The sequence below is a fragment of the Periplaneta americana genome, chromosome 14 (genome assembly GCF_040183065.1).
Source record: "Periplaneta americana isolate PAMFEO1 chromosome 14, P.americana_PAMFEO1_priV1, whole genome shotgun sequence".
Taxonomy (NCBI): domain Eukaryota; kingdom Metazoa; phylum Arthropoda; class Insecta; order Blattodea; family Blattidae; genus Periplaneta; species Periplaneta americana.
The window spans coordinates 134964743-134980252 of record NC_091130.1 but is presented as its reverse complement, the minus strand read 5'-3'; the positions used below and the strand labels follow the sequence as shown (position 1 = coordinate 134980252).

General features: G+C 35.9%; 1 protein-coding gene across 1 annotated transcript; it reads right to left on the bottom strand.

Annotated features, from left to right (window-relative positions):
• Nucleotides 1-1146: 1146 nt before the first annotated feature.
• LOC138712968 (gustatory and odorant receptor 21a-like) lies at nt 1147-13984 on the bottom strand. Its single transcript, XM_069844653.1, has 5 exons — nt 13728-13984; nt 12247-12519; nt 8712-8780; nt 4754-4843; nt 1147-1346 (listed from the first exon to the last, which is right to left on the bottom strand). Exons 1-5 carry the CDS (start codon nt 13956-13958, stop codon nt 1221-1223), a joined length of 789 nt encoding a protein of 262 aa, XP_069700754.1. The 5' UTR covers nt 13959-13984; the 3' UTR covers nt 1147-1220.
• Nucleotides 13985-15510: the final 1526 nt, after the last annotated feature.

The following is a 15510-nucleotide window of genomic DNA, read 5'->3' as shown; positions in this document are numbered from 1 at the left end:
TGTGTCTGTGTATTTCATATTGTTTTAGTGTGTTGAGTTTTTGATTTTTGGGTGGTATGTGTAGGATTTCCATGTCTGTATTTGTGTTATTGTATGTATGGTTAGCATTAGTTATGTGTTCGGCATATGTAGATGTATTGTGTCCTCTGGTTATTGCTTTAATGTGTTCTTTGTAGCGTGTTTGGAATGATCTGCCTGTCTGTCCAATGTAGAACTTGTCGCAACTATTACATGTGAGTTTGTATACGCCTATGTGGTTGTATTTATTTGTTTGTGTTGTTTGTGTTGAGATGTCTTTGTAGTGTGTTTTAGGTTCTGTATGCTATGTTGTATTTCTGTTTTCTGAATGAAGATGCGATGTTATGTGTGCTTTTGTTTTCGTATGTTAGTATGATGTATTTCTTGTGTTCTTGTGTTTGTGTTATGTTTTGTGTGTTTGTTGAGTTTTTGTTTTGTCTTCCTTATGATGTTGTCTATTATGTTTGGGTTTTAACCATTTTCTTGAGCTATGTATTTGATTGTGTTCACTTCTTCATTGTAGCATTGTTGGCTCATGGGTATGTTGAGTAATCTGTGTACCATAGTCCTGAATGCAGCATGTTTGTGTTGTGTGGGGTGGTTAGATGTGTTGTGTATGTGTGTGTGGTGGTGGTGGTTGGTTTCCTGTATATTTTGAAGGTGTATTTGTTGTCAACTTTTGCTATAGTGATGTCTAGGAAATTTATGGAGTTATTGTTTTCAAGTTCCAGTGTGTATTGAAGTTTTGGGTGTATTTTGTTTATGTATTGGTGTAGTTTGTGTATTTGTCGTTTGTTTCCTTTGTATAGTATGAGTATGTCGTCTACGTATCTGTGCCAGTATATTATGTTGTCTGCATATTTGTTGTGATCATTGTTGAGTATGTATGTTTGTTCTATGTTGTGTAAAAATATCTCTGCTATTATACTAGATATGGATGATCCCATGGGCAATCCTTCTGTTTGGGTGTAGTACTTGTTGACAAGATAATGTTCAAGGTTAAATTTAAGAAAATTATGTTACTATATTAAATGAAGAGTATATAAGATATCCACAACTTTCCAGTTATGGTTCTTAATAAGATGTCATTGAGACTGTAAATTGCTATGACTTTATTATTGCTATTCATACATTTTCATAGAAAAAATGTTACAATAATTAAAAAATATTATTTTACTTACAACAAATTTTTGTGTTTTTTATCATTGTTCTTTACATATTAACTTGCACGTCTCATTGAATACCACAGTCTGTGGTACATTATCAGGTTTGGCTCCTATTCTGAACTGAAGAAGAATTATCATCTGTGAAACCATCGTTGCCATGAGCTGAAACATAAACATTAAATTGTTATTATTATTTATAAGGGAATAGGTCTTCAATAAAAGACGTAATTTCTTACAGTCATGAATGAGTAAGAAACGGATTGTAATGTATATGAATTTTTCTTTTGTAGTCTACATACATGGACACCACTGTAGTAGATAGAAGTTCTGGACATTCCTCACTAAACCTTTCAAACCTAATTTTATTTCACAAAGAAACGAAGAGTTTCTATTTTTCATAATTTAAATACCGGTACATATATTCTAGAGTAGACTACTGGGTGTTCATTTCAAAGTGTGTCATGACGTCACTGTTGATGAGTCAGCGATTCGAAGCGAGTTTCAGCTTTTATGTCAGAGAAGTTGCTTATTAATCAAGGCGTTCAATCTGAACTTGAGAACGTGTACGGTATAACTTGAACGTCGTAGCAACAGATGGCGATCTGTACGGTCTGTGTGCTACCATAACCTCTTTCGAACTGTGTTTTGCGCGGCCAAGTCGTACGCAGGGTATTTGTTATCATCGGTTGTGTACGGCAACATTCCACAACACAAATCAAGTGTCCATGTTGACCGTCGAAGTTAATGTCAACAAATACGTAAGAAATCGTCTTAATCCTCTCCCCATATCCCGACAGTAAGAAAAAAACCCACCTCAGTACATGTTTCCAAACAGTTCACATTCCTGCCACTACCGGCGTTACCGTACATATCAGTAAGTAGGTTACTCTTCAAAATGAACGCCGTACTTGCTATGCAACTTCTCTGACACATAGGTAGTACACCTCTGCAGAAGTGTAGGAAGATTGAATTCTTTAGGCTCATCGACTAGTCATATGACGGCATACAGCGAGCCATGACACACTTTGAACTGAACACCCAGTATATTAGTTCTAAATTCAGCTTTGTCTGTTGTACATCAAGATTCTTATCTTTTATTCGTGATATGAATACACTTAAAATGGCAAAGTTTGCATACTTTCAATCTATAACTAAATATGGATTAATATTTTACAAAAAAAAGCCCTAAGGATAATGACAGGTGTGCACAAAAGGACACCATATGGAAACATGTTTCAAAATTTAGAAATATTGACCTTACTTTGTGAGTATATTCTTTCCCCGACATTTTATATTAAAAACCAAAATACATTTAGGACCAAGAAAACAATAATTTTAATACACGACACAAATCAGGTTTCCACCTAACCTCTGTTTTTAATAGAAAAAGGAGCATCTTCTGCGGACCTCTAGAGAAAGAACTGAGGAGCAGACTTAGAAATGAAATAGACAAGTACCAAGTAGGCCTATAATTTTTACACATTATAATTTTTATATATAATTATCTTCTTTTTTTTCTTCTTTTCCTCCCCCCCCCCCCCGGCCGGTGCTTTGCCAAGGTACGATATAAGTTTGCCACTCCTACTGTGTGTACTACATTCAATTACACTGGTTTTATTAATACTAAGTGGTAGTTTATTTGCACTAAACAAATCATTCATTAGATTTAACACTGCATCAGAAGTGTTTGTAATGTGATTATATTGTTCTTTACTTGAGATAATTACATCTATATCATCTACAAATACGTAAGATTAAAAAAGGTATCCCCGTAACATGCCATGAAGGAACTTGGGGCATGGAGGTAGAGCCCCATGCTTTCCATGACCTCGGCACTAGAATGAGGTGGTGTGGTCGGCACCACACTCTGACCGTCTTTTACCCCTGGTACTCAATTTTATAGGAGGCTGAGTGAACCTCGGGGCCGTTCTGAAAGTTTGGCAACGAGAAAAAATCCTGTCACCACCGGGGATCGAACCCCGGACCTTTCAGTCCGTAGCCAGCTGCTCTACCAACTGAGCTACCCGGCCACCACGTAAGATTACATGGGATAAATTATTTACTGTTGAAACTAAATAATTAATACGAGTATAAACTAGAGTGGACCTGCAATTGGTTCCTGGAGAACTCCATGTTTAATATTCCTAAATCATGAATGAGTTTAATTTTGTGATTACTCTATTTGGTATCAATACCTATATTTATTTCTACTTTTTGTTTTCTGTTTGTGAAGTAAGATGTAAACCAATCTTAGGTGTTATCTTTCAGCACGTGGTTTACCATTTCAAAAATACTTAAAATAATACCTCCTATCTGTCAATACAGTTTGTCGGTTGAATTTAGATTCCTTCTGTATATTGTTTGTATATATGAGAACATTAATCAGTGATAGCAATATAATAATTTAAAGCTTTTCTTATATAATTGTTCTTATGTTTATACATAAATAACTTATCAGATTACCAGGAAACAATTGGCATTCATACAGTCCTCTCTGTAGATTGAAAACTCAAAAAAGTTTCATATCCATGGTTCAAGAATTAAAACAGAAAATCAATATCCCGAATTTAAAAGAAAACTTACAAATTAAACCAAACCCTTTAACTGTACTAAATATAGAATATAATCTAAATTTAACAGAAGAAATACTGAAATCAGAAGTAAACACTGAAATAATGAAACAATTGTCTTTAGAAACAATTAATATTAGGTACCCTCCACAAAACTGGCTTCATTTATACACCGACAGATCCTTGATCTCCAGAGAACAAGGTGCAGGTGCAGGTGTTACGTGCTGTCTCTTCTCACTTTATAGGTCTCTTGGGCATGGAACAACAAGTTTTGATGGAGAAATCGTTGCAATAAGTGAAAGTCTCGGGAATCTTCTATGCCACATCAATAAATTTAAGAATGCAGTTATATTGTCAGACTCCAAAGCAGCTATTCTATCAATAGTCTCTAGATACATACCTTCATCTCAAACAGCAGAAATAAATAAAATGCTCTCTCAATTAATATCACTCAATAAAAGAATTGTATTCTAATGGATACCATCCCATTGTGGAATCCTGGGAAACGAGAATGCGGATGCTTTAGCAAAGAAGGGCAGCACTGCTACTTAGAGACCTGTTACTAAATCTATGTATTACTCTGTGAAGAGATTTATTAAATCTACATACTTAGACTTCAACAAACAAAATTTGATAACATAATCTCAAGGGAAAAATGGAACTCTCTGCATCAAAATCCACAGTTAATTCCCGATTTACCACGAAAATCGTCTGTATCTGCATTTAGATTGACAACAGGCCATGATTGTTTGGCCAAACACCTGCATAGAATTGGAATATATCAGTCCCCTAACTGCCCATTGTGCAACTCAAACCAAGAAATGGATTCGGAACACCTCAAAATCTGTGCTTCAGTGGCTGACCATGATAATATCTTTGAAAAATATTGGAGTGCAAGAGGTCAAATGACTTTATTATCAAATGCCTGGCATTAGAAAACAACAAACAACAACAACATAAATAGCTAATAGTAGAGCAAAGCTTTAGCAGAAGACTCACATTTAAAAGCAAATTCCTATTGAGTGAAACATATCCACCAAGGTTGATCACTGGAGCAGTCATGGCAACATCATAACGAAACACATCCAACTGTAACAGAAGGAACAACGTAGAAAACATCCCACTTATTAATCAATGTCACTATTACACTGACCTCAATTTGAAAAAGAGACTACAACACTGTAAAAAAATTTAAGCACTCATTACAATTGACTACATAATCAATTGAACTCAGTATCACGTGTTGCATAAATGCATTAATATTTTCTATAAGAAAGGTTGAATTAGAAAAACCAAGCTCTACAGTTTTGTTAGTTTTCTTTCTCTCATTTTTATTATTATTTTATAATATATTAAGAGTTTCTCATAAATTGTTACTAAGTTACTTCTTGTCTTACTATATGTAAACAGGGAGTATCAAATATTATTTGGGATTGATGTATTTCAATTTTCATCTAGGTGATATAGGCCTACATTTGATTATCTTGACTCTCGATTGTAAGCTCTAAGAAGTATTTGGAATCAGTTTGTTTTGTCTTTAGTGGTGTATGTAATATAATATTTTATATTTCAATAACCGGTAAAATAATTTTACACTTGTATTTTCACAATGTCAGTCCGGTAGGTTTTTCTATAATGACAGCTAATAAATACTATATTAGGTTTACTATACTAATAATTAACCATTCTGAAACTTAGGGGTCTGAGGACATATTAATCAGATTATATCATTGCCCCACATTATGTTTTTGATTTCAAATGAAGACCTATTCATTTTTTTGCAAGAATTATTAGCTACTCATAAGTATCATTCCAGAAACATTTATTCGTACTTTCTGAATATGAACAAAATCTATCCAATGGTTTAAAATAAATTGCTGTACACTGAAAAACAGACAGACAGACAGACAGAACAGACAGAGAAATAGCTGACAGGCAAGCAGGCAGGCAGGTGGGTGGGCAGCCAAATAGACATGTCTGAAACCATATTTTCATGATTAGGATTGCTGAAAACTGGCATTTCCGTAAAAATGTCGAAGTTAAATTTTTACTGTATTATGCAGGGTCGCCCATAGGACTCGTACCCACCCAACACTAACATTTGTCAGGGCCTTCCCCCTCGCCAATATTTCAATGGATGTTAAAATTTTGTAATTTAAATATCAGTACAGTATTAAGACAATAAATAATGTCTCCACAAAGAAGGAAATAACCTTCAATAATAGATTACTGGTACCGGTACTTGTTAAAAACGTAATAACTACCGTATTTCAGTAATATGTGAGTTAACGAAGTTCTTCTTTCATCTGAAAAATATTTTGTAAATATTTTATGTCATCTTTTCCCAAAAAAATATCTAAAAATTGGGCAGGGCCTCCCTCCCTTAGAATAGTATCCCCCCCCCCCCCGTGGTCGGCCCTGTGTCATGGTACTGTCGCTTAATACTTTGCATAATCAGAAGTAATAAAATATATCGAAAATTACAGTTCTTAAGTTTTTGTATATTTCTCTGTTTTTACACACAAATCGAAGACATTATAACCTACCAAAAACTCCATTAAATTCATTGATGAGACAAAAATAGTAAAATAAGAAATAAGTTTTAGCACATTACGCCTATAATCTCAAGTAGTCAGTGCTATCTCATATTGCTATCATTTTTCTACCAACATGTTTATAATGGCCATACAGATTCTATCTATTAAATATTGATAAATGGTATGAATGCAAAACGAAACTGAACACACTTTTTGAGATATACATGAAACTTTGTCAAAAGAGTGTAAATATTAAAAGCATTTCTATAACAATCTTTTTACAATCTCAAATTCCTTCTTTAAATAATGATACAGGGTTAACGGTATAGGTTAGTTTGCTTTATGAAGAAGTGTAGTATGATTTCTATGTCTGAATTAAACTGATACAACTTGGTAGCAAATTATTGGTACCAGTATAAGCCAATTCTAAGGGGAGAGAGTTATAAACTGATTTTGAGATACGTTTCATTATGGTCAGAAATAAACTGAGAAAGTATCAGCAACAAATATCAGTTGTCAACACTTTACTTTTAGCATAAATATCGCATAGTGCGTTTCGATAAATCCCAGACTACCAAGAAAGGATATATAATTGATCCTACCATAAGGATTGAAATGGGAAGTAGCCAGCCGGAGGATGTCAATAAAGAAAAGATCAACATTTATCTGCCAACAGTTGATTACTTCAAAGCAAAATACCAGCTTGAAGACATTGAGGTGATTGGTCTTCTTATTGGAGCTCGTGGTGTGATTCCCAAGTTCTTTGAAAGCTTCAGGAAGACTTTTGAACTACCATAGACACTTACTGCTGACATCATAACTTCAGTTTTGAAAAGCTCTTGCCAAATTCTGGATCATCATATTCACTCTGTTTAATTTTTTTTTTTATTCACTTTATATTTATATACTGTATGTTTATTTTAATTTTCTTTCTACAAAATTTATGTAAACATTTAATATTGTAAAATTCATGTAGGAGAGTATACTGAGCCTTTCTGGGCTACTTCCAATGGGAGGCAGTTATTATCTTATCATTACATAATTTTTAGTAACCCCACACGGAATTTTTTAGTATTACGTCATTGAAATAAAATTAAGTGACTTCTCAAAGAGCCAGAAAGAAATAAAAAATAAATTTACGTACAACATTTTAAAGCAAAAATGCAGTACAGTATCTCTTTATTAACCTACAATAAGAAACATTATCTTCACAACTTAAAAAAAAATGAAGGTAGGTACTGGTATAGGATTGCTAAACGAAACAAAAGATATAAAGTTAGAAACAGAGGAATCTGTGCATGTACACTGGTGGCCATAATTCTGGAAACTTTTTGTTTTTGTACTGAATTATTATAACATTTGTATTGATTCACAGATTTATACAATTGAAAATGTTATTCGTGACTGATTCGTTAATTATGGGGTTAGTGTAAAGGTATTATATTAAATCCTTAATATTTTAACAATAAATAATCATTACTATGTGTGAAATTATGTTCTTGACGTTTAAGTTCTAAATATTATTTTCAGATTTCATTATAATTTCTTATTACTTACTGTAATAAAAACTGGTCCATTGCTGATTATAAGATTATTGTTAATCATTAGAAGCATTGTTGAGCACTGTTAGGATAAAATATAGACATTATTAATGTGTTTCTATCATTAATCTGACTTAAGATTTCGTTAGGTTAACACCTGATTGCTTTACAACAAACTTTATTGATCATTTTATCACAATGGCTCCACGAAAGGACTGAACACCTTCTAGGGCAGTCACACTTCGAGAAGAAGGCTACATGTTCAAGGAAAGTGCAAGAAAACTTGGTAATGGTGCTAAAGTGTATGGCGTCCAGAAGGTATGGCAGAGGTACAAATCCACAAAATCTTGTAAAACAATACCTAGGACTGGTAGAAAACCTAAAGTAAGTCCAAGAGATGTGAGGCAGATTTGTGGATTAGCATTGAAAGGTCGAAGGAAATCTTCTAAAGTGATATAGGAAGTCCTACACAGGAGTGGACTTAGTATTTCTGCAAGGATTGTTCGATTAGACACTCAGGATTCAAAGCTTCTCCATTTCGGCGATGAACGTATTTGACTCCGTCACTTCCAAATATAGAAACCTTGTTTCATCGTTTCATATCACTTTTGCCCAGCCATCATTGGTCCATGATTGATACTTTTCCATCAACTTACACGATTTTCTCGTTGCCCTTGGTTGAGAAATAGATTTTTTCTGGGTGCTCTTGCTTTCAGTCCATTGCCTAATAACTTCTTTCGAACAATGCAGATGTTATAATAATTCAGTACAAAAACAAAAAGTTTCCAGAATTATGGCCACCAGTGTAAGTGTTCAGTGACTGGCACGAAAGTTTAGTGGCAATGTCAGCAGAAATCAAGTACCAGAATTTAAAGTTACCTCTTGTTTGACGTCTCTGTTCACTACTACATTCAGAGATCTCAGGTTTTCGAGGAATTTCGGGCCCAACTGTAAGAGAGAGATATATTTTTATTTCCATTAATGGTAATAGTTTAATACATTTCTGGAGAAAACACAAACACAGGAAGCTATCAAAAACGGAAGAAATAAAAAGAACATAAGAAACAAAATGAGAGAAAGATCACACCCAATACAGAAAAAAACAGAAAACAAGAAAAGTACAAAATAATATAAAACAGAGAGAGTACAGAAAATAAACACAAACAAAAGAATACACACACTCTCAAACAACCAAATAGATGGTAGTGTTTGTGGTGGATGAATTACGGTACTCTCCTATGCTTGCTGTTAGTACTTGAATCAGGGAACTGAAACTGTCGTCCTCCCTCACCATTATTTTTGTCTTGTAAAGGCATTGGCTTGACATAATCGACTGTGCCATGTTATACAGGATGGATTAATCCTGCAGACAAAGGAACGATAGAGTACACTTAAATGAATAAAAAACCTATATAATTTTTTATAATTAAATGCACGGTTAATTAGAAAATTGAGATGGAAGTTTCAGCAGTCTAGCAACATTGCTGTTAACATACCTACTCCTCTTTCTTGTCGTTATATAGATGCAAGAGGTCAACTAACTCATGTCTGCCAAGAAGAACTACCCACACCTCCCTCTCTAGATACAATGCTGCAACCTAATTGCACCGTTCAGTGGCTTCAAATTAGTGCTTTTTAAATTAAATTTACACGAAAACCGTCCACGTTACTGAAATATGCCAGAGGGATAAATAATTCTTTATTAGATCTTCTATTGATATGGACAAAAATCACGATCCTATTCGAAATAGTTACCGAATAAAAGGGTGTTAAACATTTGGGAAAATGCATATATAACTATGAACTTACGGAAATAGAGGAATAAAAGAAATTATGGAAGTGCAAGACGAGGCAGACATTGTAAATATAATAGAAAGGAAAAGGTTACAGAAGAATGCCAGAACAACGATTAACCGGTACCAAAAATAATTATGAAATGGATCCCACCAGAAAGAAGTAAAAAAGGACGACCAAAGAAAATTTGGATGGAGGGCGTACTAGGAGCTGTGGATGCTAGAGGATTAGAGCCAGGTCAATGGATGAACAGAGAGGAGTGGGGTTTGGTTTCTGGAAGACGTCGACTGCTGTTATGACACTGGAATGATTGGATTGAACTATGAACTTCCCACCAATATGGTATTACACATTTTTATTACATAAACCATGAGCTATTCGCCTTGAAAATCTGCAGGGTTATTTCATTTCTACCCAATATTTGTGTTAAATTGGATTACAAAATTAACTTTATTTGGTCCAGCTTATATTTTATAAATCTCTACATGACGAACAACATAAACATTCAACAAAACACACAGTAACCAGATTGCTAAGTACGAGGCGTGTTCTTAAAGTAAGTTCCGTTTTCAATAATGTCACATCGCTGCAATCGTTATTTTGCGCATGCATATTTTCTTCTTCAATCTTCAGGCAAGCTGTGCATGCAGTTTCAGAGCTTCAGTCCGTGTGTGTGGTTAGTTGTGATCAGTTGAAATGTTTAAAGTGATCGAGCACCCCGCCGACTGTGAGATGCGGTCTGTTATCCGTTTCTTGAATGCGAGAAACATCAAACCAGCTGACATTCATCGTCAACTTTGATGCCATTAGTGATGGAATGGTCAGGAGATGGGTTAGGAAGTTCAAAGAGGGCCGCGTCTCTGTGCATGACGAGCAGCATGCCGGTCAGCCATCTTTGGTCAACGACAATTTGGTGTGTGTTGTCGATGAAAAAAATCATGAGGACAGGAACAAATTGACCATACCCCCTACAGCCTGGATTTGGCTCCGAGTGACTTTCATCTCTTCCTGCACCTCAAGAATTTCCTCGGTGGTCAACGTTTTGATGGCGACGACACCCAAAATCTCATCTCGAAATTTGGCTGGGAACAAATTTGACCATCCCGCCTACAGCCCGGATTTGGCTCCGAGTGCCTTTCATCTCTTCCTGCACCTCAAGAAGTTCCTCGGTGGTCAACGTTTTGATGGCGACGACACCCAAAATCTCATCTCGAAATTTGGCTGGGAACAAATTGACCATCCCCCCCTACAGCCCGGATTTGGCTCTGAGTGACTTTCATCTCTTCCTGCACCTCAAGAAGTTCCTCGGTGGTCAACGTTTTGATGGCGACGACACCCAAAATCTCATCTCGAAATTTGGCTGGGAACAAATTGACCATCCCCCCCTACAGCCCCGATTTGGCTCTGAGTGACTTTCATCTCTTCCTGCACCTCAAGAAGTTCCTCGGTGGTCAACGTTTTGATGGCGACGACACCCAAAATCTCATCTCGAAATTTGGCTGGGAACAAATTTGACCATCCCCCCCCCCCTACAGTTCGGATTTGGCTCCGAGTGACTTTCATCTCTTCCTGCACCTCAACAACGTTTTAATGGTGACGACACCCAAAATCTCATCTCGAAATTTGGCTGGGAACAAATTGACCATCCCCCCTACAACTCGGATTTGGCTCCGAGTGACTTTCATCTCTTCCTGCACCTCAACAACGTTTTAATGGTGACGACACCCAAAATCTCATCTCGAAATTTGGCTGGGAACAAATTGACCATCCCCCCTACAACTCGGATTTGGCTCCGAGTGACTTTCATCTCTTCCTGCACCTCAACAACGTTTTGATGGTGACGACACCCAAAATCTCATCTCGAAATTTGGCTGGGAACAAATTTGACCACCCCCTCCTACAGCTCGGATTTGGCTCCGAGTGACTTTCATCTCTTCCTGCATCTCAACAACGTTTTGATGGTGACGACACCCAAAATCTCATCTCGAAATTTGGCTGGGAACAAATTTGACCATCCCCCCCTACAGCTCGGATTTGGCTCCGAGTGACTTTCATCTCTTCCTGCACCTCAACAACGTTTTGATGGTGACGACACCCAAAATCTCATCTCGAAATTTGGCTGGGAACAAATTGACCATCCCCTCTACAGCCCGGATTTGGCTCCGAGTAACTTTCATCTCTTCCTGCACCTCAAGAAGTTCCTCTGTGGTCAACGTTTTGATGGCGACGATGAAGTGAAAACAGCAGTGCGGGAATAGTTCGCATTGCAATTCTACAATGAGGGGATAGAAAGACTTGTGCCAAGACTCGATAAATGCCTCAACAATGGTGGAGATTATGTTGAGAAGTAATTGAAGTGTGGAGAATACAATACAACAAAAATGGTTTGTAAATATCTTCCCTTTTACTTACTACACCCTTTTGGAACTTGCTTTAAGAACATGCGTCGTACTAAGTACATACCGGTACCAGAATAATTGGTATTCATTACATTACAGTGACTGTATTTGGAACAGGTGGGTCCGGTAAGTATATCTTGGGAAAAATATGTGGTAGAGGGGAATTGTTTAAAAGGATACCCTAAGGTTCTTTCCAGAGATAATGTGGATATAGAATTTACCTCATCAGACAGCTTTTCTCCTGCATCACATATTAAAAAGAGAATGAAGGTACAGAAGGTTGCGTTAACAATCAATCCAAATTCTCTCAAACCACATCCATGATCTAGAATTCCGGTTAGACCACCATACAGGGAAAGAGTCATAGTTGAAAACCATATTATGATAATAAGGCCATAAATATAACAGAATGATTCTCCAATTTTACGACTCAGTCGACTCAAATCCTGCCACAGAGAGCAGTAATTGCTCACATGTCGTCCATTTTGAGTGCCCTGAAAAAAAAAAAAAATGAAATATCAGTAAAGTAAAGAGTTTGAAGAACTATGTAACTACTCAAATGCAAAATTTTGGTCTTCCAAATATAAAAACAAATATATTTTATGTTTCAGTAGAAATTATTCAAATACCTGGGAGTAACAGTAACAAATATAAATGAGACTTAGGAGGAAATTAAACACAGAATAAATATGGAAAATGCCTGTTATTATTCGGTTGAGAAACTTTTATCATCCAGTCTGCTGTCAAAAAATCTGAAAGTTATATTACCGGTTGTTCTGTATGGTTGTGAAACTTGGACTCCCACTTTGAGAGAGGAACATAGATTAAGGGTGTTTGAGAATAAGGAGCTTAGGAAAATATTTGGGGCTAAGAGGGATGAAGCTACAGGAGAATGGAGAAATCCAAATGTAAAAACAAATATATTTTATGTTTCAGTAGAAATTATTCAAATACCTGGGAGCAACAGTAACAAATATAAATGAGACTTAGGAGGAAATTAAACACAGAATAAATATGGAAAATGCCTGTTATTATTCGGTTGAGAAGCTTTTATCATCCAGTCTGCTGTCAAAAAATCTGAAAGTTATATTACCGGTTGTTCTGTATGGTTGTGAAACTTGGACTCCCACTTTGAGAGAGGAACATAGGTTAAGGGTCTTTGAGAATAAAGTGCTTAGGAAAATATTTGGGGCTAAGAGGGATGAAGTTACAGGAGAATGGAGAAAGTTACACAACACAGAACTGCACGCATTGTATTCTTCACCTGACATAATTAGGAACATTAAATCCAGATGTTTGAGATGGGCAGGGCATGTAGCACGTATGGGCGAATCCAGAAATGCATATAGAGTGTTAGTTGGGAGACCGGAGGGAAAAAGACCTTTGGGGAGGCCGAGACGTAGATGGGAAGGTAATATTAAAAAGGATTTGTGGGAGGTGGGATATAATGATAGAGACTGCATCAATTTTGTTCAGGATAGTGACCAATGGCGGGTTTATGTGAGGGTGGCAATGAACCTCCGGGTTCCTTAAAAGCCAGTAAGTAAGTAAACTCTAATTATTTCATATAATCTCGTCTTTAAGTTCACACACTATACCGGGATCACCTTTCTTTTTTCTGTATTGTTGTGCAGTATGTTATTCATATTTCTCTCTCCGCCTATGAGTGTGTCTAATATTAAGAGAATTTCATTATTCTTACCTGATATAACAAGTGGACAAGATGGCGGCCACAAGCAGCCACACTGCAACATGTGCAGTACCACAAAACGACGTGCAGGTGCACAAGTGTGGTGGTGTAGCTATAGCCACAGATTTCCCACACTTTGAACTCTGGCATCATCGACCAGTCAGCAATTATGGCAACAATAGACAACACAGGCACAAGGACTGCCATTACTTTCACGTTCTTACTTCCTTCTTTCAGGGGCATGACGTTGTGTGTGATTTGAAAGAAGTGTACCTGGGTAAAAAACAAACAGAGAATTCATGCAATGATATCAGTACCGTAGAAATGGGTAAAGTCAACCAGTGGGTGTAAAATCAATCATTTGCGATTTTTATTGAAAATTATATATTTTCTCAGTTACCTGTTAAAATTTTGTTATGCTGACTTCATTGCCTTACGTTGCAAATGTAAGCGAGAGGGACAACAAAAAGCCTGCAAATGCCAACAATGGGAACACTGTGTAATTACTGTTGAAATGAAAATTGTTATTTTCAACTTTTTCTCTTAAATGAAAACAAAGTCTTACAAACTCTAAATTATAGTCAGCAGTGAAAGGAGACAGGAAGTATACTTAAGTATTTTCGTTGAGATTGTATCCTGAAATAATAGTTTTGCAGTTCGTAAATGTTAGTAGTTATTGAAACTTATTATTTTAAGAAAACTTGTTCCTTTGTAGGGTTAAGTCGATCATGCTATCGACCTACTCGAAACAGATAGGACCAAAAGGAAGAATAAATTGTTGACCGAAATACCTCCAACTAACACTTATAAACAGAAAAGTTTCATAGTATAGCTTATATGATGGGATAGTGGGGAAAGAGGAAGACGAAATTATGGTGAATTTCTTGCGTAAGAGAAGCACTGCCAAAGGAACATATTTTGTACACCCCTCTGTACCTGACTATGGGAACAACGTAGTTTCTAAAGTGACATGAGGAGCGGAAGATTTCAAATAACATCTGATATAAACCTAAGCAATGTTGAATTGCATTTTAGATTATAATTGAAGGGTGTTATTTCAATGTAAATTTTGAATTCTTAAATCTTTGTTTGTTGGTATTAAAATGTGTTTTTATGTTGGCAATCATAGTCACGATTGTACAGTGGAGACCTATAGGTCTAATTGTATCGAATAGTATGATCACAGTAACAAAAGATACACTATACAATGCTATAGGCATATATTGAATGTTATTATTGTTTTTACACCCCTTATAACAAATAAAATATATGCAATACACTTAATTTGTTTTTTAAAAACATAAACAGTGATCGACTTTACTCCGCAATATTTTAAAATCGATCTTAAACTAAAAATTCAATGATGATCGACTTTATCCTATTTAAGCAGGTAACTTCGATCTCAAGTCAAATAAAAAAAAGTTTTCTATAGATTGTAATTCAATTCTTGTAACGTGTCTTCATAAGTGAAGGACATGACGACAAAATGCTATTTTCTGAGGAACTTATCTCCATTGTATAACCTCAATATCATTAAAAAATTGCAAAATTTTGATCGACTTTACCCTCTTCTATGGTATATAATTTGGCTGCACAGTTTATAACCCCTACAAGTATAAACATTTAGACCTCTCTGAATCCTACTTGTCTGGCAATATGAAGAGTTCCATTTCTAACGGAATTCATTACTCCACATCAGAGGCGGCGCTACATTAAGGCAAAATAGGCTGCCGCCTAGGGCCTCGCGTGTGTAAAGACCGAAAGACTAAGAGTATTTAAAATTTGATTTTTCATT